This window comes from Stenella coeruleoalba (genome assembly GCF_951394435.1).
Source record: "Stenella coeruleoalba genome assembly, chromosome: 7".
In the NCBI taxonomy this organism is placed as follows: Eukaryota; Metazoa; Chordata; class Mammalia; order Artiodactyla; family Delphinidae; genus Stenella; species Stenella coeruleoalba.
In genome coordinates, this window is record NC_137153.1 from 33,274,013 (window position 1) to 33,299,676 (window position 25,664).

The 25,664-nt window shown below is 38.0% G+C and overlaps 1 protein-coding gene across 1 annotated transcript in view; it reads left to right on the forward strand.

Annotated features, from left to right (window-relative positions):
- The window catches only part of CENPP (centromere protein P), a 225,726-nt gene that overhangs the window by 1,659 nt on the left and 198,403 nt on the right, over positions 1 to 25,664 (forward strand). The window contains exons 2-3 of the mRNA XM_079927568.1: positions 16,392 to 16,573; positions 19,124 to 19,212. Of these exons, the coding sequence (XP_079783694.1) occupies positions 16,392 to 16,573; positions 19,124 to 19,212 (271 nt within the window). The remainder of the gene's footprint in view (positions 1 to 16,391; positions 16,574 to 19,123; positions 19,213 to 25,664) is intronic.

The following is a 25,664-nucleotide window of genomic DNA, read 5'->3' on the forward strand; positions in this document are numbered from 1 at the left end:
CTGCTCCACAGATTGGAAGCTTTAGCATCACTTGGGTTGAACAGAAATACAGATTTCAGCCCAATCCTGACCTACTGAGTTGGAATCTGCTTTTTAACTAGACCGTTGATGATTTTATGCATTTCAGAAAGTTTGAGTAAGCACCATGATGAAAGATGATTTCCTTACTGGCCGCAATAAGGGGGCCAGTAAGGAAATCTGGCCTTACATTTAGGTCTTTAATCCATTTTGAGCTTATTTTTGGCCACAGTAAGGGTCAGGATAGTATGTAGAGTATCCATGTAACCTGAGTCTCCTCAATGATAAAGTTGAGAAAGTCGGAAGAGTCCAAGGTGTTTGGATTTAATATAGTTTTTTTTTAATTTGTTACATTTTTTTTACATCTTTATTGGAGTATAATTGCTTTACAATGGTGTGTTAGTTTCTGCTTTATAACAAAGTGAATCAGTTATACATATACATATGTTCCCATATCTCTTCCCTCTTGTGTCTCCCTCCCTCCCACCCTCCCTATCCCACCCCTCTAGGTGGTCACAAAGCACCGAGCTGATCTCCCTGTGCTATGCGGCTGCTTCCCACTAGCTATCTATTTTATGTTTGGTAGTATATATATGTCCATGACACTCTCTCACTTTGTCACAGCTTACCCTTCCCCCTCCTCATATCCTCAAGTCCATTGTCTAGTAAGTCTCTGTCTTTATTCCTGTCTTACCACTAGGTTCTTCATGACATTTTTTTTTCTTAGATTCCATATATATGTGTTAGCATACGGTATTTGTCTTTCCCTTTCTGACTTACTTCACTCTGTATGAAAGACTCTAGGTCCATCCACCTCACTACAAATAACTCAATTTTGTTTCTTTTTATGGCTGAGTAATATTCCATTGTATATATGTGCCACATCTTCTTTATCCATTCATCTGATGATGGGCACTTAGGTTGTTTCCATCTCCTGGCTATTGTAAATAGAGCTGCAATGAACATTTTGGTACATGACTGTTTTTGAATTATGGTTTTCTCAGGGTTTATGCCCAGTAGTGGGATTGCTGGGTCATATGGTAGTTCTATTTGTAGTTTTTTAAGGAACCTCCATACTGTTCTCCATAGTGGCTGTACCAATTCACATTCCCACCAGCAGTGCAAGAGTGTTCCCTTTTCTCCACACTCTCTCCAGCATTTATTGTTTCTAGATTTTTTGATGATGGCCATTCTGACCGGTGTGAGATGATATCTCATTGTAGCTTTGATTTGCATTTCTCTAATAATTAATGACGTTGAGCATTCTTTCATGTGTTTGTTGGCAATATGTATATCTTCTTTGGAGAAATGTCTATTTAGCTCTTCTGCCCATTTTTGGATTGGGTTGTTTTTTTGTTATTGAGCTGCATGAGCTGCTTGTAAATTTTGGAGATGAATCCTTTGTCAGTTGCTTCATTTGCAAATATTTTCTCCCATTCTGAAGGTTGTCTTTTGGTCTTGTTTATGGTTTCCTTTGCTGTGCAAAAGTTTTAACTTTCATTAGGTACCATTTGTTTATTTTTGTTTTTATTTCCATTTCTCTAGGATGTGGGTCACAAAGGATCTTGCTGTGATTTAAGTCATAGAGTGTTCTGCCTATGCTTTCCTCTAAGAGTTTGATAGTGTCTGGCCTTACATTTAGGTCCTTAATCCATTTTGAGCTTATTTTTGTGTATGGTGTTAGGGAATGTTCTAATCTCATACTTTTACATGTACCTGTCCAGTTTTCCCAGCACCACTTATTGAACAGATTGTCCTTTCTCCACTGTACATTCCTGCTCCCTTTATCAAAGATAAGGTGACCATATGTGCATGGGTTTATCTCTGGACTTTCTATCCTGTTCCATTGATCTATCTTTCTGTTTTTGTGCCAGTACCATACTGTCTTGATTACTGTAGCTTTGTAGTATTGTCTGAAGTCAGGGAGCCTGATTCCTCCAGCTTCGTTTTTCGTTCTCAAGATTGCTTTGGCTATTCGGGGTCTTTTGTGTTTCCATACAAATTGTGAAATTTTTTGTTCTAGTTGTGTGAAAAATGCCAGTGGTAGTTTGATAGGGATTGCATTGAATCTGTAGATTGCTGTGGGTAGTAGAGTCATTTTCACAATGTTGATTCTTCCAATCCAAGAACATGGTATATCTCTCCATCTATTTGTATTATCTTTAATTTCTTTCATCAGTGTCTTATAATTTTCTGCATACAGGTCTTTTGTCTCCTTAGGTAGGTTTATTCCTAGATATTTTATTCTTTTTGTTGCAATGGTAAATGGGAGTGTTTTCTTGATTTCACTTTCAGATTTTTCATCCTTAGTCTATAGGAATGCCAGAGATTTCTGTGCATTAATTTTGTATCCTGCTACTTTACCAAATTCATTGATTAGCTCTAGTAGTTTTCTGGTAGCATCTTTAGGATTCTCTATGTATAGTATCATGTCATCTGCAAATAGTGACAGCTTTACATCTTCTTTTCCGATTTGGATTCCTTTTATTTCCTTTTCTTCTCTGATTGCTGTGGCTAAAACTTCCAAAACTATGTTGAATAAGAGTGGTGAGAGTGGGCAACCTTGTCTTGTTCCTGATCTTACTGGAAATGGTTTCTGCTTTTCACCATTGAGGATGATGTTGGCTGTGGGTTTGTCATATACGGCCTTTATTATGTTGAGGAAAGTTCTCTCTATGCCTACTTTCTGCAGGGTTTTTATCATAAATGGGTGTTGAATTTTGTCAAAAGCTTTCTCTGCATCTATTGAGATGATCATGTTGTTTTTCTCCTTCAATTTGTTAATATGGTGTATCACGTTGATTGATTTGCATATATTGAAGAATCCTTGCATTCCTGGAATAAACCCCACTTGATCATGGTGTATGATCCTTTTAATGTGCTGTTGGATTCTGTTTGCTAGTATTCTGTTGAGGATTTTTGCATCTATGTTCATCAGTGATATTGGCCTGTAGTTTTCTTTCTTTCTGACATCCTTGTCTGGTTTTGGTATCAGGGTGATGGTGGCCTCATAGAATGAGTTTGGGAGTGTTCCTCCCTCTGCTATATTTTGGAAGAGTTTGAGAAGGATAGGTGTCAGCTCTTCCCTAAATGTTTGATAGAATTTGCCTGTGAAGCCATCTGGTCCTGGGCTTTTGTTTGTTGGAAGATTTTTAATCACAGTTTCAATTTCAGTGCTTGTGATTCGTCTGTTCATATTTTCTATTTCTTCCTGATTCAGTCTTGGCAGGTTGTGCATTTCTAAAATTTGTCCATTTCTTCCAGATTGTCCATTTTATTGGCATAGAGTTGCTTGTAGTAATCTCTCATGATCTTTTGTATTTCTGCAGTGTCAGTTGTTACTTCTCCTTTTTCATTTCTAATTCTATTGATTTGAGTCTTCTCCCTTTTGTTCTTGATGAGTCTGGCTAATGGTTTATCAATTTTGTTTATCTTCTCAAGGAACCAGCTTTTAGTTTTATTGATCTTTGCTATTGTTTCTTTCATTTGTTTTTCATTTATTTCTGATCTGATCTTTATAATTTCTTTCCTTCTGCTAACTTTGGGTTTTTTTGGTTCTTCTTTTTCTAATTGCTTTAGGTGTAAGTTTAGGTTGTTTATTTGAGATTTTTCTTGTTTCTTGAGGTAGGATTGTATTTCTGTAAACTTCCCTCTTAGAACTGCTTTTGCTGCATCCCATAAGTTTTGGGTCGTTGTGTTTTCATTGTCATTTGTTCTAGGTATTTTTTGATTTCCTCTTTTATTTCTTCAGTGATCTCTTGGTTATTTAGTAGTGTATTGTTTAGCCTCCACGTGTTTGTATTTTTTACAGTTTTTTCCTGTAATTGATGTCTAGTTTCATAGCATTGTGGTCGGAAAAGATACTTGTTATGATTTCAGTTTTCTTTAATTTACCAAGGCTTGATTTGTGATCCAAGATATGGTCTATCCTGGAGAATGTTCCATGAGCACTTGAGAAGAAATTGTATTCTGTTGTTTTTGAACGGAATGTCCTATAAATATCAGTGAAGTCCCTCTTGTTTAGTGTGTCATTTAAAGCTTGTGTTTCCTTTTTTATTTTCACTTTGGGTGACCTGTCCGTTGGTGAAAGTGGGGTGTTTAAGTCCTCTACTATTATTGTGTTACTGTCAATTTCCCTGGTAGTTCTATTTTTCACTTTCTGAGGACCCTCCATACTGTTTTCAGTAGTGGCTGCATAAATTTAAATTGCCACCAACAGTGCACAAGTATTCTTATTTCTCCACATCCTCACCAACACCTGTTGTTTCTTGCATTTTTGATAATAACCGTTCTAAGAAGTGTGAGGTTATGTCTTTTTATTGTTTTGATTTGTATTTCCCTGATGATTAGTGATGCTGAGCACCTTTTCATGTACCTCATGGCCTTCTGTATGTCTTCTTTGGAAAAATGTCTGTTGAAATCCTTTGCTCATTTTAGATTGTATGTGGATTTTTGCTATTCAGTTGTATGAGTTCCTTATACATTTTGGATATTGACTCCTTAGGGGATAAATAAGTTGCATATATTTTCTTACATTCCATAGGTTTCCTTTTCACTTTGTTGATGGTTTCCTTTGCTGTCTAGAAGCTTTTCAATTTGATGTACTTCTACTTGTTGTTTATTTTTGCTTTTCTGGCCTAACATTTCGTGGCAAATCCAAAAAATTATTGACAGGACCAATGTCAAGGAGCTCACTGCTTATGTTTTCTTCTAGGATTTTTATAGTTTCAGGTCTTTAATCCATTTTAAGTTAACTTTTGTGTATGGTGTAAGATAGTGGTTCCTTCTTCCTTTTTCTTCTGGCTGTACAGTTTTCCCAACCCATTTATTGAAGAAACTGTCCTTTCCCCATTGTGTATTCTTGGCTTCTTTGTCATAAATTAATTGACCATATATGAATGGGTTTATTTCTGGGCTTTTTTTTCTCTTCTGTTGATCTATGTGTCTGTTTTATGCCAATACTATATTGCTTTCGTTACTATAGCTTTGTAATCTAGTTTGAAATCAAGACTTTTGATGCCTCCAGGATTGTTCTTTCTCAAGAATTCTTTAGCTATTCCAGGTCTTTTGTGGTTCCATACAAACAGTAGGATTTTTTCCTATTTCTGTGAAAAATGCTATTGGAATTTTGTTAGAAATTGTATTGAATCTGGTGATTGCATTGGGTAGTATGGACATTTAAACAATATTCTTCTTATCCATGAGTATGGAATATCTTTTCAAATATTAGTATTTTGTCAGTTTCTTTTTTCAGTGTCTTATAATTTTCAGTGTATAGGTCTTTTACCTCCTTTGTTAAATTTATTCCTAGGTATTTAATTCTTTTTGATGCAGTTATATATGGGATTGGTTTCTTATTTTCTTTTTCTGATAGTTTGTTATTAGTGTATAGAAACACAACAGATTTTTGTATTGGTTTTGTATCCTGCAACTTTACTAGTTTGTTTCCTAGTTTTAACAGTTTTACGGTAGAGTCTTTGGGGTTTTCTCTAAATAATATCATGTCATCTGCAAATACTTAGTGTTACTTCTTCCTTTCTGATTTGAGTGCCTTTTATTTCTTTTTCTTGTCTACCTGTTCTGGCTAGGACTGCCATTACTATGTTGAATAAGTGTGGTGAAAGTGAGCATCCTTTGTGTTGTTCCTGAACTCAGAGGAAAAACTTTCTGCTTTTCACTGTTCAGTATGTTAGCTGTGGACTTGTCATGTGGCCTTTATTATTTTGAGGTAAATTTCCTCTATACCCACTTTGTTAAGAATTTTGATCATAAATGGATGTTGAATTTTGTCAGACATTTTTCTGCATCTATTGAGATGATCACATGGTTTTTATCCTTCATTCTGTTAATGGGGTGTATCAGACTGATTTGCAGATTTGAACCATTCTTGCATTCCTGGACTAAATCCCAGTTGTTCCTGGTGTATGTTGCTTAACGTATTGCTGAATTAGCTTTGTTAATGGTTTGTTGAGGACTTATGTTTATGTTCATCAGGGATATTGGCCTTATAATTTTCTTTTCTTGTAGTGTTCATGTCTGAGTTTGGTATCAGGGTAAAGGCCTCATAAAATGATTTTGTAAGTTTTCCCTCTCTTCTGTTTTTTGGAAGAGTTTGAGAAGGATTGGTTGGCTTCTTTAAATATTTGGTAGAATTCACTAGTGAAGCCATCTGGTCCTGGACTTTTATTTGTAGGTAGGATTTTAAACACTAATTCAATTTCCTTATTATTAATTGTCTGCTCAGTTTTTCTGTTTCTTCATGATTCAGTCTTGTTCTATGTTTCTAGAAGTTTTTCTGTTTTATCTGGATTGTCCAGTTTGTTGGCATATAATTTTTCATACTTTGTTATGACGTGAGTGGTTTCGTTTGTGTTTCTGTGGTGTCAGTTGTAATGTCTCTTCTTTCATTTTGATTTTATTTGTGTCTTCTCTCTCTCTCTCTCTCTCTCTCTCTTTTTGATTATTCTAGCTAAAGTTTTGTCTATTTTTTTACTTTTTGACTAACCAGCTCTTGGTTTCCTTGATCTTTTCTATTACCTTTTTAGGCTGTATTTCATTCTTTTCCTTCTCTGATCTTTGATATTTCCCTCTACTAACTTTGGGCTTCATTTGTTTTTTATTTGAGATGTTTTGTTACTGCTTTTTATTGCTATGAACTTCCCTCTGAGAATGACTTTTGCTACAGCCCACAGTTTGGTGTGTTTTATTTCTGTTTTCATTTGTCTCATGGTACTTTTTTACTTCTCTTTTGATTTTTCTTTTGACTCATTCAGTCATTCGGTAGGATGTTGTTTAATCTCCATATATTTGTGAATTTTCTAGTTTTCTTGTAATTTATTTCTAGTATAATATCATTGTGGTTGGAAAAGATGCTTGATATAATTTCAGTCTTCTTAAATTTATTAAGACTCGTTTTGTGGCTTGACATATGGCTTATCCTGGAGAATGTTCCTTGTGTGCTTGGGAAGAATGTGTAGTCTTTCTTTTGAGTGGAATATTCTGTATATGTCTGTTAAGTTCTTAAGGTCTAAATGTGTCATTTAAGACCAATGTTTCTTTATTGATTTTCTCTTTGGATGATCTACATGTCGATGTAAGTGGTGTGCTAAAATCCCCTACTATTGTATTGCTGTCTATTTCTCTCTTTAAGGTCTGTTAATATTGTTTTATACATTTAGGTGCTCCTATATTGGGTGCATAAATATTTACCACTGTGTCCTCTTGGATTAACTCCTTTATGATTATATAATGACCACCTTTGTCTCTTATTACAACTTTGTCTTAAAGCCTTTTTTTTCTGATGTAAATATGCTACTTTAGCTTCCTTTTAGTTTCCATCTGGATGGAATATCTTTTTCCATCCCTTCACTTTCAGTGTGTATGTCCTTACATCTGAAGTGAGTATCTTGTAAGCAGCATGATGGGTCTTTTGTTGGTTTTTAAATCTAGTCAGCCACTCTGTGCTTTTTGATTGAAGAATTTAGTCCATTTGTATTTAAAGTAATTTATGATAGGTGTGTGCTTATTGCCATTTTATTTTCTGGAAGTTTTGTAATTCCATTGCTCCTTTCTTCATCTCTAGCTCTCTCCTTTCGTGATTCGGTGATTTTCTATAGTGGTATGCTTAGATTCCTTTTTATCTTTTTTGTGTCTACTGTAGCTTTTTGCTCTGTGGGTACCATGAGGGTTACATAAAACATGTTTATAACGTCTGTTTTAAGTTGACAATAACTTAAGTTCTAACACATTCTAAATCTCTGCATTTTTACTCCCTCCCCCAATGTTTTATGTTTTTGATGTCACAATTTAGGTCTTCTTATATTGTGTATACCATAACAAATTGTTGTATTTATCGTTGTTTTTACTACTTTTGTTTTTCAACCTTCATATTAGCTTTTAGGTGATTAACCTACCACCATTGCACCATTAGATTATTCTGAATTCTTCTATATATTCACCTTTACCAGTGAGAACTATACTTTCTTGTTTCCTGCTTCTACATATTGACCTTTTGTGTCAGAGAAGTTCTTTTAACATTTCTTGTAGGGCCTATCTGGTGGTGATGAACTCCTTTAGCTTTTGGTTGTCTGGAAGACTATCTTTGCTTTAATTCTGAAGGACCACTCTGCCAGTAGGGTATTATTGGTTGGCAGTTTTTATCTGTCAGCCTTTGGATATATCATGCCACTTCCTTCTGGCCTGCAGAGTTTCTGCTGAAAACTCTGATAGTCTTTTGGGGTTCCCTGGTACATAACAAGTTGTTTTTCCCTTGCTGCTTTTAAGATTCTCTCCTTGTCTTTAACTTTTGATATTTTAATTTTAATGTGTCTGATGTGGGTCTCTTTAGGTTCCTCTTATTTGGTACTCTCTATGCTTCCTAGATCTGATGTCTGTTTCTTTTCCCAGGTTAGGAAAGTTTCCTGCAATTATTTCTTCAAATAAGTTTTCTGCCCCTTTCTCTCCTCTCCTTCAAGGACCCCTATAATTTGAAAGCTGGTCCATTTGTTGTTGCCCCATAAGTCTTTTAAGCTATTTTAGCTTTTTTTCTTTTTCATTCTTTTTCCTTTTTGCTGTTCTGATTGGATAACTTACATTGCCATAATTTCAAGTTCACTGATCCTTTTTACTGCTTCATCTAGTCTGATATTGAACCCCTCTATTGAATTTTTCAGTTCAGTTATTGTAGTCTTCAGGTCTATGACCCCTACCTGGTATTTTCTTATAGTTTCTCTCTCTTTGTTGAAATTCTCATTTTGTTTATCCATTGTTCTCCTGAGCTCTGTGAGCATCTTTATGATCATTATTTTGAACTTCTTATAAGGTAAATCACTTACCTCCATTTGATTAAGGTATTTTCTTGAGGCTTTATCTTGTCCTTTCATTTGGAACATATTCCTGTGTTTCTTCATTTCCTTGACTCTCTGTGTTTGTTTCTATGTATTAGATAAAACAGCCCTCTCTTGCAGTCTTGGAAGAGTGACCTCGTGTAGTAGATGAACTTTATTGTTCAACTCTGTCTTGGTTTTCTCTCAAACCTTGGTGTTGTCCAAGCAGTCTATTTATTCTTAGCTGCTCCCAGTAGTTGAGGGTACCTCAAGACTTGTCAGTGTCGCAAAAGGGAGGTTCTCAGTCAGCAGGTAGATTCAGGCTGATTGGCAAGAAGAAGCTCAGGGAGGAGCTTTTTTTTTTTTTTTTTTTTTGGCAGTACGTGGGCCTGTCACTGTTGCGGCCTCGCCCGTTGCGGAGCACAGGCTCCGGACGCGCAGGCTCAGCAGCCATGGCTCACGGGCCCAGCCGCTCCGCGGCATGTGGGATCCTCCCGGACCGGGGCACAAACCCATGTCCCCTGCATCGGCAGGCGGACTCTCAACCACTGCGCCACCAGGGAAGCCCCCAGGGAGGAGCTTTTAAAGTACACAAATATACCTCGAGGGAAGACTGCTCCTTCTGCCCTGAGCCCTGGTAATAGCCAGGTAAGAAGTGTTTCTTTGTTTGTTACTTTTCTTTCGAAATCGTGAACATAAGCCCTGCTGGCCACCAGAGCCAGGCTATAAAGGGATGTGTCCTCTGGACAGCATTCACAACAATTGGGGTGCACAAGCCCCTGTCTTGGAGACACTGATGACTTGGGGCCTGGTCAGATGGAAAACATGAAGGGTAGCATCCTCTGGCCTCCTCAGTCTCTGCAGAGGATTGTAATTGGGCCCTGAATGTGTGTTTAATGATAAGCCTGCCACTCAGGTTCCAGTTCTGAAGACAAGCTTATTTGTCTCTTTCACAGTAAGATTAGGCCTGCATTTTAGTCTGCTATATCTCCACTGTGCCCTGGGGCCATTAGTCATTTAAGAACTATTTCTCCTTTTGTTACAGTGCTACGGGACCCACAATAAGTTCTGCTGTAAGTTCTGTTGACTGCCAGAGCCCAGTGAATAAGAGGTGTCCAACTGGGCAGCAGCCACAAAAATCAGGGTTCCAAAGAGTGCACAAACTCCTTTCCAGGAGATACTGGTGATATGGAGTAAGACAGAGAGAGTACAAAGATGATGCTCTGGCCTCTTTCTTTGGAGGTATTTAAGTAGGCTCTTGTATGATGTTAAATTAGAAGTCTTCAGGCCAAAGCTTTAAAGTAAGGAAGTAGGCCTCTTAAACAGAAACACTGGTTGCTTTTTTGTTGGCTGCCTCTGTGCTGGGTTCCGGGGTAGGTGAGTCTGCATGCATGAGCCCTTTAAGAACTGTTTCTCGGTTCCCTATAGTGGGGGTCCCCAACCCCTGGGCCACGGACCACTACCGGTCTGTGGCCTGTTAGGAACCGGGCTGCACAGCAGGAGGTGAGTGGCGGCAGAGTGAGTGAAGCTTCATCTGTATTTACAGCTGCTCCCCACAGGTCACATTACCGCCTGAGCTCTACCTCGTATGAGCATTATGGTAAGTTGTATAATTATTTCATTACATATTACAATGTAATAATAATAGAAATAAAGTGCACAATAAATGTAATGTGCTTGAATCCTCCCGAAACCATCCCCGCCCCGGTCTGTGAAAAAATTGTCTTCCATGAAACTGGTCTCTGGTGCCAAAAAGGTTGGAGACTGCTGCCCTTTAGCCTTGTGAATCTCATGGACCCAAGGCTTGTTGGCTTTCAAAGCTAGATATTTTAGGGGCTTATTTTAGGGCCTCTCAGGTGCTGGTCTTAAAATTTGGGGTGCCAGCTGTGCTGTTCACACCTTTCACTCCTCAGGGAGCAGGTCGGGGTTGTTAGTCCCTCTTGATTGTGGGTTGCCGTGCAACAGGTGGCTTTTATGTGGATTGTGTCTCAGCCTCTACTATCCATTTCAACATAGGCTTTTTCTCATTTGCCTGATGTGTAGGAGCTGCTCAGCTAGTTTTTGGGTTTCTTTCAGAGAAAATTGTTTCATATGTACGTGTAGATTTGGTGTGACTATGGGAGGAGGGTGAATTCATCCTCTTATGTAGCCACTTTGAACGTAGAACTATTTCTCCCTTCAACTGTCTCAGTTTTTGCTTTGAAATATAGTCAGCTCTGTATCTGCAGGTTTCATATCCACAGGTTCTGCATCCATGGATTTTGGTATTTGTGGTGAGTCAAGGAACCAATACCCTACAGATACTGAAGGAAAACTGTATTTTGATATCTGTCATTAGGTTTGTAAATGTTTATAATTTTTATGTCTTGCTGTATTGAACCTTTCATTAATATATATATATATTTTTCTTTGTCTCTTATAACCTCTTTTGACTTAAACTCTATTTTGTTTGATATTAGTATCCCCAGCCCTGCTCTCTTTCGGTTCCTTTTTGCATGGAGTATCGTTTTCCATCCTTTCACTTTTAGTCTTTGTATCTGAAGTGATTCTCTTATAGACAGCATATGGTTGAAGCCTGTGGTTTTATCAGTTCTTCCAAACTCAGTCTTTTGTTTGGAGGATTTAACCCTTTACATTTAAATAAGTACTTATAAGGAGAGATTTATTTCTGTCATTTTGCTCTTTGTTTTTCTTGTGTGTGCCCTTAAGCTCTTTTGTCCCTCATTTCCTGCATTTCTGTCTTTTGAGAAGTGCTTAAATTTCTTTCTCATTTGCTTTGATAAACATTCTTTAGCTGTTTTCTTTGTGGTTATCAGAGGGATTATAAATAATATGCTAAAGTTACAACTCTCTTAATTTGAATTTATACACACCTCATTTCAGTAACATACAAAAATTCTGCCTGCTTACAGCTCCATCCCCACTGTTTTTGTTTTTTTATGTCACAGAATTACATCTTAATACTTTTGTACCCCTGAACATAAACTAATAATTCTTTTAAATGCATTCACTCTTAAATTTTATAGAAAACATGGAGTTACAGATGAAAGTTATAGTACCTTCAGACTAATAATTTTTTAAAATGTTAAATCATGTAGGAAAAGAAGTTCAGTTACAAGCCATTGTTACCATACTAGTAGATTTTATATGCCCATATACTAATTTTATTGAGATCTTTATTTCTCCACATGGCTTCATGTTATTGTCTAGTGTACTTTTATTTTACTTTACAGGACTGCCTTGAGCATTTCTTGGAGGTCATGTCTAGTGGTAACAAACTTCCTCAGCTTTTGTTTATTTGAAAATGTGTTGATTTCTTCCTCACTTTTTTTTTTAAAAATATTTATTTATTTGGCTGCACCGGGTCTTAGTTGCGGAGCACAGGATCTTTAGTTGCAGCATGTGAACTCTTATTTGCAGCACGTGGGATCTAGTTCCCTGACCAGGAATCAAACCCAGGCCCCCTGCATTGGGAGCTCGGAGTCTTAGCACCAGGGAAGTCCCACTTCCTCACTTTTGAAAGAAAATTTTGCCAGAAGGATTGTTGGTTGATGGTTTTCTTCGTTTAGCACTTTGAATGTATTGGCCCGCTGTTTTCTGGCCTCCAAAACTTCTGATGAGAAATTTGCTCTTATATTATTGAGGATCCATTATATGTGATGATTTGCTTTTCTCTTGCTGCTTTCAAAATCTCTCTTTACCCTTGGTTTTTGAAAATTTGATTATGTCTCATTGTGACCCTCTTTGAGTTCATCTTATTTAGAATTAGTTGAGCTTTTTGAATGTTAGCCTTCATGTCTCTCATCAAGTTTGGGACACTTTTTACCATTATTTCTTTTTTTTTTTTTTTTTTAATTTTTGGCTGCATTGAGTCTTCGTTGCTGCATGCAGGCTTTCTCTAGTTGTGGCGAGCGGGAGCTACTCTTTGTTGCAGTGCACGGGCTTCTTATTGCAGTGGCTTCTCTTGTTGCGGAGCACGGGCTCTAGGTGTGCAGGCTTCAGTAGTTGTGCCATGCGGGCTCAGTATTTGTGGCTCGCAGGCTCAGTAGTTGTGGCACGTGGGCTTAGTTGCTCTGCAGCATGTAGGATCCTCCCGGACCAGGGCTCGAACCTGTGTCCCCTGCATTGCCAGGTGGATTCTTAACCACTGCGCCCCCCCCAGGGCAGCCCTTTACCATTATTTCTTCAAATAGTCTTTCTTCCCCTTTTCCTACTGGTACTCCCACAATGCATACACTGGTCCTTGTGGTTGTGTCCCACTTGTCCCTTAGGCTCTGTTTGCTTTTCTTCAGTGTTTTTTCCTTCTGTTCCTCAGTCTCCGTTTCTAGTGTCTTATCTTCAAGTTCACTGATTCATTATTCTGTCTGCTCAAATCTGCCTTTGAATTCCTCTGGTGAATTTTTCATTTTAGTTATTGTACTTTTCAGGTCCAGAATTTTTTTTGGTTTTCTGTCTTTATACTGATGTTTCCATTTTGTTCACAAATCGTCTTCTTAACTTTCTCTACATCTTCCTTTATTTCTTTGAGCATCTTTAAGACTTCTGTTTTAAAGTCTTTGTCTGATATATCTGCCATTAAGTCTTTTTCAGGGACAGATTCTTCTGAATATTTTTTTTCTTTGAATGGGCCATGCTTTTCTGTTTTTTGTATGCCTTGTGATATTTTGTTGAACATTGGACATTTTAATTTAATAATGTGGTAACTCTGGAAATCAGATTTCTCTCCCCTCTTCCCCAGTGTTTGCACTTTTTTGTTATTGTTTTAGGTTGTTTTGTTGTTGTTGTTGTTGTAGGCTGTCTGTGTGCTGAGAATCAGCCTGAAGTGTAAACTTAATGTCTAATTATGTCTTTTCTGAGCTTTTACTTGGGTATGTGCAATCATTTTCTAATTTTCCCCACATATTTAGTTTGATTTTTCATGTCCTAGTCTTTAATGTCTGACTCCTGAAAAAGAAAAGACAAAAATGATGGTGGGAAACAAAAAGCAACAGCTCTTTAAATATTCTTAATGCTACCTCAGCCAGAGGGTAGGGGCTTGCAGCAGTGACTACCCTCCTCTTTGTCTGCTTCTCTGTGATCAGCAGCCGCAATCAGCAACTGGAGCACAGATACTCAATATTTGGGGGACAGAGTCCTTTTTGCCCACTCTTGCTCCCCTAAGCTGTGTGCAGGTGGCTCCAAGAACGTGTGCACAGCTGCTTGCCATGTTGTTGGAGGGGGCATGGGTAGCTACTACTGTGCTAAGAGCTGAAATTGCCCACGATTTACTGTAACGTACGTTTAAGCCTTCTCCATGAAGTTGCAAGCCTTCAGCAGTCTCCAGAGTTCCAAAAAAGTTATATCAGACAGATTCCGCCACTGCAATTGCTTCCTAGTTGGGGAGATAGGTTCCTGGTGCTTCCTACTCCGCCATCTTCATAGAATCCTAGATCATTGAGTTTTTTTTTTTTTTTTTTTTTTTTTTTTTTTTGCCGCTCTGCCGCATGTGGGATCTTCCCGGACGGGGGCACGAACCTGTGTCCTCTGCAACGGCAGGCGGACTCTCAGCCACTGCACCACCAGGGAAGCCCCGATCATTGAGTTTTAAACTCAAGTCTTGTGTAGATTTGCTTTTAAAGAAAAAAATCTTCTTGTGAACATCTAATTTTGGGCAAAAAAAAATATGCTACTAAGACAAATTTGCAAATAATAAATAAAACTACAAAACCATAAAACCCATATCCCCAATTCATTCAGAATAGCATCATTAATTGTAATGGACCAGTGATGTTTTGCTCAAAGTAAATTACTGCTATGAATGAGAATATACAGGTTATCTTTTTATTTTGTGGTAATATATACATAACATAAAACTTACCATTTTAACCCTTTTAAAGTATATAGTTTAGTTCACATTGTTGTGCAACCATCACATCATTATCCATCTCTAAAATGATTTCATTGTCCCACAGAGAAACTTTGTACCCAGTAAACAATAACTCCCCATTTTTCCATTTCTCAGCCACAAGTTCTTTCTTGAGTTCTGCATATCTGTCCTTTAGTGTGATTACTTAGTTCTCTTATCAGTTTGCTCTGTTGGAAATACCTTGAAATTTTCATCCGTAGTTTGCTCTGTCATTGTTTAGTATTCACTTGGAAGGAACTCATTTATATAAAGATTATCTCTGTTCTTTTGTTCATTAGCTTTATCTATTTAATTTTCAAAAAGCAAATACAAAAGAGCATGTTGTAGTCTCTCAGATGACATAGAATATACTTATAGTGATATTTTAAATTAGCATTAAAACAAAGTTTAAAAAATTTCTACAGGCTTTATACAAGTTTTGAAATATGAGTGTGAAGATACAGTTAGGTTATTCTTTATAGACATGGTATATGGTCATAAGAACATAGGCTAATGTAGTGGAATTAGAAAAGGAGGGATAGCTATGTGGGGGGGCAGAAAAGATGACCTCAGATCCAGATGTGAGAGGAGTAATAGAGCAAGGGTGACCCTCAAGAAATGGAACCTGCTATAGCAGGGGACAGATTTTATCATTAACAAGAGTAGGGAAATTTGAAGGAAAAACTAATTTGAAGAAGAAAACATTTGATGCTTTATCAAGTTAAATCTACCTTGCAGGAAGAAGAGATGATTAAAGGTGTGTTTTAGGAGTTACTGGCATAAAAGAGCTGAGATTAATCACCAGATATTCTTCTGGAATGAGAGAATGCATATTCAGAAGAGCAGAGGCAAGAGTATTAGGGTTTTCTTCTAACACGGGAGACAAAAAGCAGGGACAGTGGAAGACCCAAGATATAAAATGAGAATCAGGATAATCATGCCCCAGAAGGAAAGGAAAGCATGTTTAAGATACTGGAAGTCAGCAGTGTAGAATGTGGCTGATAGCATGATGGCAATAAAGGATTACAAAAAATAAAATATCATTTAATGCGATTATTTGCTGAAATTTTACTTTTTTCAAGGAAAACAGAGCTATGTTTTCAGTGCAGAATATCTGATTACAGTGTTGTTTAGAGATTATGCTATTCGTTATTTGTTTGGAATTTTTACCTCTATACTCTTCAATTTCGCAAGAATCTCTTTCTGAGTATAAAATGCTTTGTGATACTTCACTTGTTTTAGAAGTTGAAGCTAGATGATTTATTTTGTCTTTAGGTTCATCATATCTTTTAAAATAGTTTGAGGCATCTTGGGATATCAGACATTTAGGTTGGAACACTTTAAATATTCCAGCCTAAACAGACATTTTAATTTTACAAAGTACTCCTGTTACAATTTATTTTATATCTGTTTCTAATATGTAGGAAAATGGTATTATAACTTGGTTAGGTTTGTTTTATATTGAGATTAATGATTGCAGTGTTAGTAGCCACATTGGTTTTAAGAAAAATCTTACTGGCTTTAAGAAAAATCTTACTAGTTTCAATGGGAAGAGAGTAAGAAGGATAAAATGGGAATGGTTTGAAGAAATTTATAAATACTAGTTGAAACACTTATTAGTGGTTTCTTAATTGAAGTAATTATTTGTGGTATTTGCTTTTTAGAAAATCATTTCGAGAAACATACCAAGCAGATTCTGAAGGATGGGAATTGTCAAAAGATCTGAGAAGTCATCTTGGACATTTAGAATCAGAAATTCAGTTTCTAAGTACGCTTACTGGCATCAGTATAAGACATTACTCCAAGAAGACAGAGGACCTAACGAGCACTGAGATGACAGAAAAGAGTAAGCATTAGTTTCTTTCTTTCTTTTTTTTTTTTTGGCTGCACTGTGTGGCATCTTTGTTTCCCGACCAGGGATTGAATCTGGGCCCATGGCAGTGTAAGTGCTGAGTCTTAACCATTACGCATCCAGGGAATTTCCAGAGTAAGCATTCATTTTAATCTAGAAGTGGTACTGAAGTTTACCTTATTATACATAGGAAATTGGTTGCCTTATCACTGAATTAAAATTCTGCAAGATAATGATTTGAATGTGTGGTTGTGGTAAACTTGTTTTGTCAAGTGTCTATTCAATATCACAGTGTGTGTAATACTCTTAAAAGCTGCCTGAGGTAGATATTAAAGAAGACACAGTCTGTCATTATGTAACTTAACAGTCAAGTAACAGCCATAAGCGACTTTAAGAACAGTAGCAGCATTAATTTGTAAATCTTAGCTGTTGTTCACTACTGACATGAGAGCTGTGTCATCTGTGGTGCTCTGCTGCTATTGAGCATGGCCTTGTGGCCAAGATAAATATTTCAAGAACTGGACCATTTGGCAGAGGAGGGTTTCTGGTCCCAATGACTTACGTTTTATTACCAAGGATCTGTGATGCACTAGCAAGTAAGGGGAAGCTAATTCAGCTGTGCGATTGGATGTTGGGAACTTGGTTTAGAAGAAGGAATCACTTTAGGAAATGCTTCCTGATTTTTCCACCAAAATAACCCTCATGACCAGGGAGAGGAAGAGTGACCCTCAGAAGGTGGTGGGCAGCTCACCTCAGTGAAACTTTCAATTACATGTAGAAATGAAATTTAGACACTTCAGGTACTTGAAAGGAATAGGTGGAATACAGAGAATATGGAGAGTGAGATTTTACTGTACAAAAGTCTCACTCTTTCTTTTTGAGCCCCAGGTTTACCCCATCTGTAGAGGTACTTGGTGGTGCCCATTCAGAATGCCTTTGAATGGGCTTGATTCTGAGCTTTCCGCATTGCTGGCTTAGGTTTTAATTTTCCTGGATCTGCCAGGTTAGTTCCACTTTTTTATGTAATATCTAGCTTATCCATCTGATTTTCAGCTTCTAAAATTAGGTTACTCTCATCTTTTTCTCTTTATCCTTGTAAAATTGTGCCCTTCTGGGGGAAGGGGCAATATAGGGGTAGATTAAGAGGTACAGACTATTAGATATAAAACAAGCTACGAGGATATATTATACAACATGGGGAATATAGCCAATATTTTATAATAACTGGAAATGGACTATAACCTTTAAAAATTGTGAATAACTATATTGTCCATGTGTAATGTATGTGTATTGTACAGCAACTATACTTCAGTTTTTAAAAAAAGAGAATTGTGGGGACTTCCCTGGTGGCGCATTGGTTAAGAATCTGCTTGCCAGTGCATGGAACATGGGTTCGAGCCCTGGTCCCGGAAGATCCCACATGCCGTGGAGCAGCTAAGTCCATGTGCCACAACTACTGAGCCTGTGCTTTAGAGCCCACGAGCCACAACTACTGAGCCCGCATGCCACAACTACTGAAGCCCACTCGCCTAGAGCCCGCATGCCTCAACTACTGAGCCCATGTGCCGCAACTACTGAAGCCCGCGCGTTCTAGCACTCACATGCCGCAACTACTGAGCCTGCGTGGTGCAACTACTGGAGCCTGCATGCCTAGAGCCCATGAACCGCAACAAGAGAAGCCACCACAATGAGAAGCCCTCGCACTGCAACGAAGAGTAGCCCCCACTCACCACAACTGTAGAAAGCCCATGCGCAGCAACAAAGACCCAACGCAGCCAAAAATAAATAAAATTAAAAGAAAAAAAGAAGCTCTATCAATTTCTTTTTAAAAAAACTAAATAAAAATTAAAAAAAGAGAATTGTGCTCATTTAAAAATACCTTCATTAGCAAAAGTAGATGGTAATAAAGTCAGAATAATGGTTCTCTCTTGAGGGGGACATAGTGTATAGCCTAGAAAGGGCATGAGGGAACGTTATGGGGTACTTTAAACTTTCTGTATCTTGATCTTAGTGGTGGTTACATGGGAAACACGTGTAAATATATACATATATATATATATGTGTATATATATATACACATATATATATATCATGATGTATACTTAAGAATAGGGCATTTTATGCATTTGAGTATTCATGTTATACCTAAAAAAATACTTTTGCTGTCATTTTAGTAAAGTTTTGAGAGTTAACTGAGGTAAATACATGGATTTAATTTATTGTCTAACTAGGTCTAGATAATGTTGAAAAAATGAAAAATATCTAACAGTTATCATGATTCAAGTTTGTCTAGGGTCATACTAACATATTTCTGTTTCTTACCTTAATCTTTGGTATAATCAATAACTAGAAAGTACAAGTTGTCTTTAGTCTTATTTTGCAAAGGCCATCAATTTGGCGCACATTCTTCCAGGTATTTTCGATGCAAATACACTCTCACACACATACCCACGTATATTATAGGTATCCACACAAAATTAAATAATAGATATTTAAAGGAAATTGTTATTTTCAAACAAAAATATTTATTTTTATGATTTACAGGTATAAAGAAAGTTCTGCAGAGACACAGATTATCAGGAAATTGCCACATGATTACGTTTCAACTTGAATTTCAACTTCTGGAAATCCAGGTAAATTAAGAATACATGTGGTAGATAACACAGATTCTGCTGCTATGAAATAAAAACTCCCACACCCCAGTCTTCAGCAGTGGCTGAGTTGAGGAGACGTTCTTGAGCTAGGGCCCCCTCGTAGCACATTTGTGCAAAGTGGTACCATTAAAAATAAATTTTAAGTATGAATACCCCAGCAACTGCGTGCAGTAGGATTGTTGCTGAGAGCATAGTGCTTTATTGGAGGGCAGTTAGTAAGATATTCCTGGGCTTCCAGTGCAAGCCCCGAGGTCATGGAAACAGTCTTGGATGCCCTCAGTCATCAGCTGATATCTCAGTCATCTATTATCTATTAGTTATCTATTGCTGCTTAACATTTTCTCCCAAGTTTAACAGCTTAAACCAACAAAACACATTTATTATCTCACCATTTTCTGTGGTTCAGGTATTTGGGAGCAGCACAGTTGGTGTTCTTGCTCAGGGCCTCTCCTATAGTTGTGGCCATGTGGGATCACTACAATCTGAAGACTGCTCAGGGCTGGAGGGTTAGACTTCAAGGTGGTTCACGGTTATGCCAGCAAGTTATACAGGATTGCTGAGACACAACATAGGAGGAAGATACTCTTGGTAGGATTTTCACATAAAATCAGAAAGCAGACAGAATATTAATGTGCAGCCCCTGGCCAGGATAGGGCAGAACAAGACTCAGACATCTTCAAAGTCTGGCTCCAAGAAGAATGGGATCCAGGCATAATTTTGAGAAATGATCAATCCTGGGCACATGCTTTGATAGCAGAAGGCAATTTCAACCCGTTGGTTTTATGAGTTTGGGCCTACAGGGAGTATGTGTAGAGGAGAGGAACAGGGAAGGGCAGGCACACTGCCTTGGCCTCAGTTCGTCAGATAACTAAAGTGGATGTAGATCAGTTGTCACAACCAAGTCATAGGGATCTGCTGCTTGCTTGCATTCACAGTCATGTGCCTGGGTTCCTCATGCTTATCCTCAGCCACAGAAACAGCCTCAAGTTGTCCCTTTTTGTATGCAACGGGAGTTGATGTCACATATCAGAAACTGTCCCCAACTAGTCAAGAGTAACTGGGTCCAGGTATCTGGGCCAGAGGTTTTGCTTCTTGAGAACTCTTTGCAGTCTATGTCCGTGGTTGTCACCACAGACCCCGGCAGGCTGAGAACTGACTGAGGGATATCTAGGCCTCTCATCTGATGGCAGAGTTTCCAGCTTGCTCCCACCTCAGAGTATCCCCGTTTAGTCTGTCAAAGTGACCAAGAACATCCACATCCAACCGGATGCCAAAGCCGGTTGAGTAGGATGTCATGGACATGGGTGATGAGTGTCCCTAGGGAAGGTAAACTGATCCCAGGTTGGCACCAGGCCTTAGAGCCATGCAGAGTCACCAAGATGATATTGTAGTTCTGTATGACCTCAAACATCATCTGCTGAAGACTAAAACAGAATATGGACCCAAATGGGTTGATCTCGTTTAGGATGAAAAGCCCATGCCAGGACTCCAGACTTCTCCTTTGTGTGGCCCAGAAATTCCTGGATGTTGTCTCGTTGCATAAGGCTGCATAGTTGGACAACTGCCTTTTCTTTCTTTATGGCTAATGTGATCCTAAGCTCAGAGTGGTGAGATACCAAATGCTTACCTGCATTCTGCCCTCCATTAATGGCCAGGCCTATAATCTGTGTCGGGTTGGCAGAGTCAGAGGTTTGAGGTCTAGTTCCATGTCTGAGAACATCTGCACTATCAGTGTATACATTGTCCAGGAAACTGCTCAGGGTCATCCTAGTAGCCTTGGGGTCCTACAGGCTTTTTCTGCTGTTGGCATTCACCTTTTTTATAGTTACTTCCTGACTTATCTGGAGAGAAGTTAGACTGCTAGCAAAATTAGGCTTATCCTTGGGAGGATGTCCACAAGTCCAACAGAGAAAAGAAAGACCATCCTCTGAAGTTGAGGTGAACGAGCTGCTCAGTGGAGCTATACATTCCAGGATAGGTTGTGGCCAGATTGATTAGTGTGCTCATTAGTGGGAATTTGGCCTGAGAGATAAAATAGCCTGGAATATTTTAATTTCATTTTGTTGAAGTTCCATACTCTGGTCACCTTAAGCCTCTGAAGAAAAGCATCAAGTGGTAATTTGATCACATCATGAGTTAGATCAAGGATGAGGTTTCAGTTTGGGGGCATTTTTTATAATGCGACGTGCTTCTTAAGAATGGCTATTACCTGACCAGAGGCATTCCCAGCATGAACTGGCACTGGGCCCCTGCAGCTCCCATAGTAGCTTACCTTGATGGTCCTGGGTGGCCACCATGAAGCCACATAGACAGGACCAGAGCCATGTGGGCCCTACCATACAGGACCTGCTACCCCTGCTGTAGTGGCTATGCTCCCTACCTCCTACCAGGCAGTAGTGGCACCAGCCCAGACCTCACCTTTTAAGCTAATATTCTGATCCTCATACCACCAAAGCATGATTGAAAACTTTGTAACCATTTAGTATTGGCCTAAAGTTATACTGTTAGCTCACATGTTGAATGAATTAGAATTAGTTGAGCTGCACATAACAGAAAACTTAAAAATAAGGAAGGTTCAAAGTACTAGTTTATTTCTCTGTTGCTTAAACAAAATTGCAGGATATGTTTTCAAGGGCTAGTATGGTGGTTTCATGATCATCAGGCTCTGCCATCACCCATGTGACTTCCAAATCATAGTGCAGTTATCACTTTAGCATTTCAGACATCGGGAAAGGGCTGGGCAAACCAGGGCTCACCTTTTCCATTGAAGGACACTTCTCAGAAGTTGTAACACCCATCGTTTTCACCTACATTCTAATGGCCAATAAATTAGTGCAAGGGAGGCTGGAAATTTAGCCTTCATTATGCATGGCCATGTAGCCAGTGAAAAAATCGGAGCAAGAAAGAAGTACAAATATTGGGGACTACCAGCAGTTTCTGTCCCACATGCTTTAGGGGATGCAGGAAAAAAATATATAAGGAGAGGAACAATTTATATTCTTTGAAAGACATAGAACACAGTAATTGCTGAATCTCTAAAGGGACATAAGTTGTCATTATATACATTTCAAAGTATGTAGATGCTTTTCAACTGCTTGGTTTTACCTAATTTGCTACAAAAAGAGCATGCTGTCCCAGGCTATGTTAAGAACACTCCCTTTCTCTCTGCACCTTTCCAGTTTTATGATTTTTATTATTTATTGGTAAACCCTCAGATGTTCTAGACCTACTTGGGTAAGTATATTTTTAGAACTATATCTCTAATGGGATTGCCAGGTTAAAGGAGATTTACATGTAAATTCTGATTGATAGTACCAAACTGCCTTCTAAAATAATTTTACTGTTTTACGTGTTGAGCAGATTTTTATAGTTGAGACTGATAGAAAAAAAACAGTCATAGATAGCAACCTTCTGTGTTCTAAAACACTTTTTAAAACAAAATTTCCACTAGAGGGAGACATTTAACTATCAGAAAATTAAAAAGTAACCTAAACAATAAAATTATCTTACTTGTAGAATATTGTTATAATAAAATCATGATAGTACAATGTTAGAAACCAAAGTGACCTAAAATCATATTAATAGAATGCTGGGACCAAAAGTGACCTTATAGATTATCTAGGTCAACCCTCTTATTGGGAAATACACCCAGAATGTTTGAATGATTACCCATGTTGGCACAGCTATTATTGTCAGATGCAGTTGGAGCATATAACTCTTTTCCCCAGATTTACCCTCTGGTGTTGTTAGTGCTAATGTACTGTTTGTGAGGAGTTGCAAGAACATTATAATTAACATGTGTCAGCATTCACAGTCCATGCAGCATAATAAGTCAAATGGGTGGCAGTTTCTGGGGGAAGTGACAGTTGAGTATGTTTTCATAACTGCTCTCCCTGAAATGCAATGAAATGAAAAAAAAGATTCAAAAATAGGGAAAATTTTAAATTAAAAGAATATTTGGTCCTGGCACAACTTCAACTACTGGGAGCTATAAAAAATAAAATTGGCAGCTTGGATAATCATAAAGGTTTGAGAGACAACCAAGAACTAGGGCAGGGTTGAACAGTAAGGTTCATCTACACAAGGCCAGCCCTTCAAGACTGGAGAGGTGACTGTTTCATGTAATGCATAGAAACCAACATAGATAATCAAGTAAAACGAAGAAACAGAGGAATATGTGTGAAACAAGAAAGAACAAGATTAAACCTCAGGAAAAATCCTTAACGAAACAGAGATAAGTAATTTACCTGATAAAGAGTTCAAAGTAATGGTCATAAAGATGCTAGCCAAACTCAGGAGAAGAATGGATGAACACACGGAGAACTTCAACAAAATATGGAAAATATAAGAAAGTTCCAAACAGAAGTCCCCAAGCTAAAGAGTACAATAACTGAACTGAAAAATACGTTGGGGATTTTAATAGCAGACAGCATGAGACAGAAGAAAAGATCAGTGAACTCAAAGACAGGGCACAGGAACTCACCAAATCAAAGCAGCAAAAACGAAAAAGAATGAAAAAAAAGTGAAGATAGCTTAAGGGATTTATGGGACAACATGAAGTGTGCTAACATTCACATTACAAGGAGTTCCAGAAGGAGAAGAGAAAGGGTCTGAAAACATATTTGAAGAAGTAATGGTGGAAAACTTCCCTAAACTGTGAAAACAGTTCTCCAGATCCAGGAACCCCAGAGAGTTCCAAATAAGAGGAACCGCAAAAACCTCACACCGACACATTAAAATTAAAATACCAAAATTTGAAAACAAGGAGAGACTCTTAAAAGCAGCAAGAGAAAAACAATTGTTACGTACAAGGGAACACCCTAAAGACCTTAAGCAGATTTTTCTGGGGAAACTTTGCAGGTCAGATGAGAGTGGCATAAGTATTCAAAGGGCTGAAAGAAAAAAATTTCCAACCAAGAATTATCAACCTGGCAAAGTTATCATTCAGAATCGAAGAAGAGGTAAAAGAATTTTGCAGATAAGCAAAAGCTAAAGGAGTTCATCACCACTAAATCAGCCTTAAAAGAAATGTTAAAGGGATTTCTTTAAGCTGAAAAGAAACGGCACTAATTAGTAACAGGAAAACATGAAAGTATAAATCTCACTGGTAAATGTAAATATGTAGTATAGGTAGTGAATTCATCACTTATAAAGCTAATACATAGGTTAAAAGACAAAAATAGTAAAAACAACTAACTACAATAATTATTTAAGGGATACATGATAAAAATATGTAAAATGTAAAATCAAGAACATAAAACATTGAGGGGGAGAGTAAACATGTAGAGCTTTGGAATGTGTTTAAGTTGTTATCAACTTAAAAGAGACTGTTGTAAATGTAAGTTGTTATTTGTAAGCCTCATGGTAACCATAAAGCCAAAACCTATAGTAGATACACAAAAGATAATGAGAAAGGAATATTAGCATACCACTAAAGAAGGTCATTTAACCACAAAGGAAGAAAGCAAGAGAAGAACAGAGAAACTACAAAACACTAGAAAATAATGAACAAAGTGGCATTAAGTACATACCTATCAATAATTACTTTAAATGTAAATGGACTAAATTCTCCCATCAAAAGAAATAGAGTAGATAAACAAATAAAAAACAAGACCCCTCTGTACACTGCCTACAAGAGACTCACTTCAGGTATAAGGACACACACAGACTGAAAGTGAAGGGGTAGAAAAATATATTCCATGCAAATGAAAACCAGAAGAAATCTGTGGTAGGTATACTTATATCAGACAAAATAAACTTTTAAAAAAGGCGATAATAAGGGACAGGAGGGCACTACATAATGATAAAGGGGTCAATTCAACAAGAGGATATAAGATTTATAAATATTTATGCACCCAGCAGAGGAGCACCTACATATATAAAGCAGATATTGACAGACCTAAAGGAGAAACTGACAGCAATATAATAATAATAGGGGACCTTAAATTGATCACACATCAATGGATAGATCATCCAGGGAGAAAATCAATAAGGAAACATTGACCTTAAAGAACACGTTAGACCAGGTTGACTTAACAGATGTATATAGAACATTCCTTCCAAGAGCAACAGCATACACATTCTTTTCAGGTATATATGGAACATTCTCCAGGATAGAACATATATTCTTTTTTTTTTTTTTGCGGTACGCGGGCCTCTCACTGTTGTGGCCTCTCCCATTGCTGCTGAGCACAGGCTCCGGACGCGCAGGCTCAGCAGCCATGGCTCACGGGCCCAGCCGCTCCGCGGCACGTGGGACCTTCCCAGACCGGGGCACGAACCCATGTCCCCTGCATCGGCAGGCGGACTCTCAACCACTGCACCACCAGGGAAGCCCCATATATTCTTATATGTTATAAGTCTTAAATATAAGAAGGTTGAAATGATGTCAAGCGTCTTTTCCAACCGCAGTGGTATGGCTAGAAATCAAT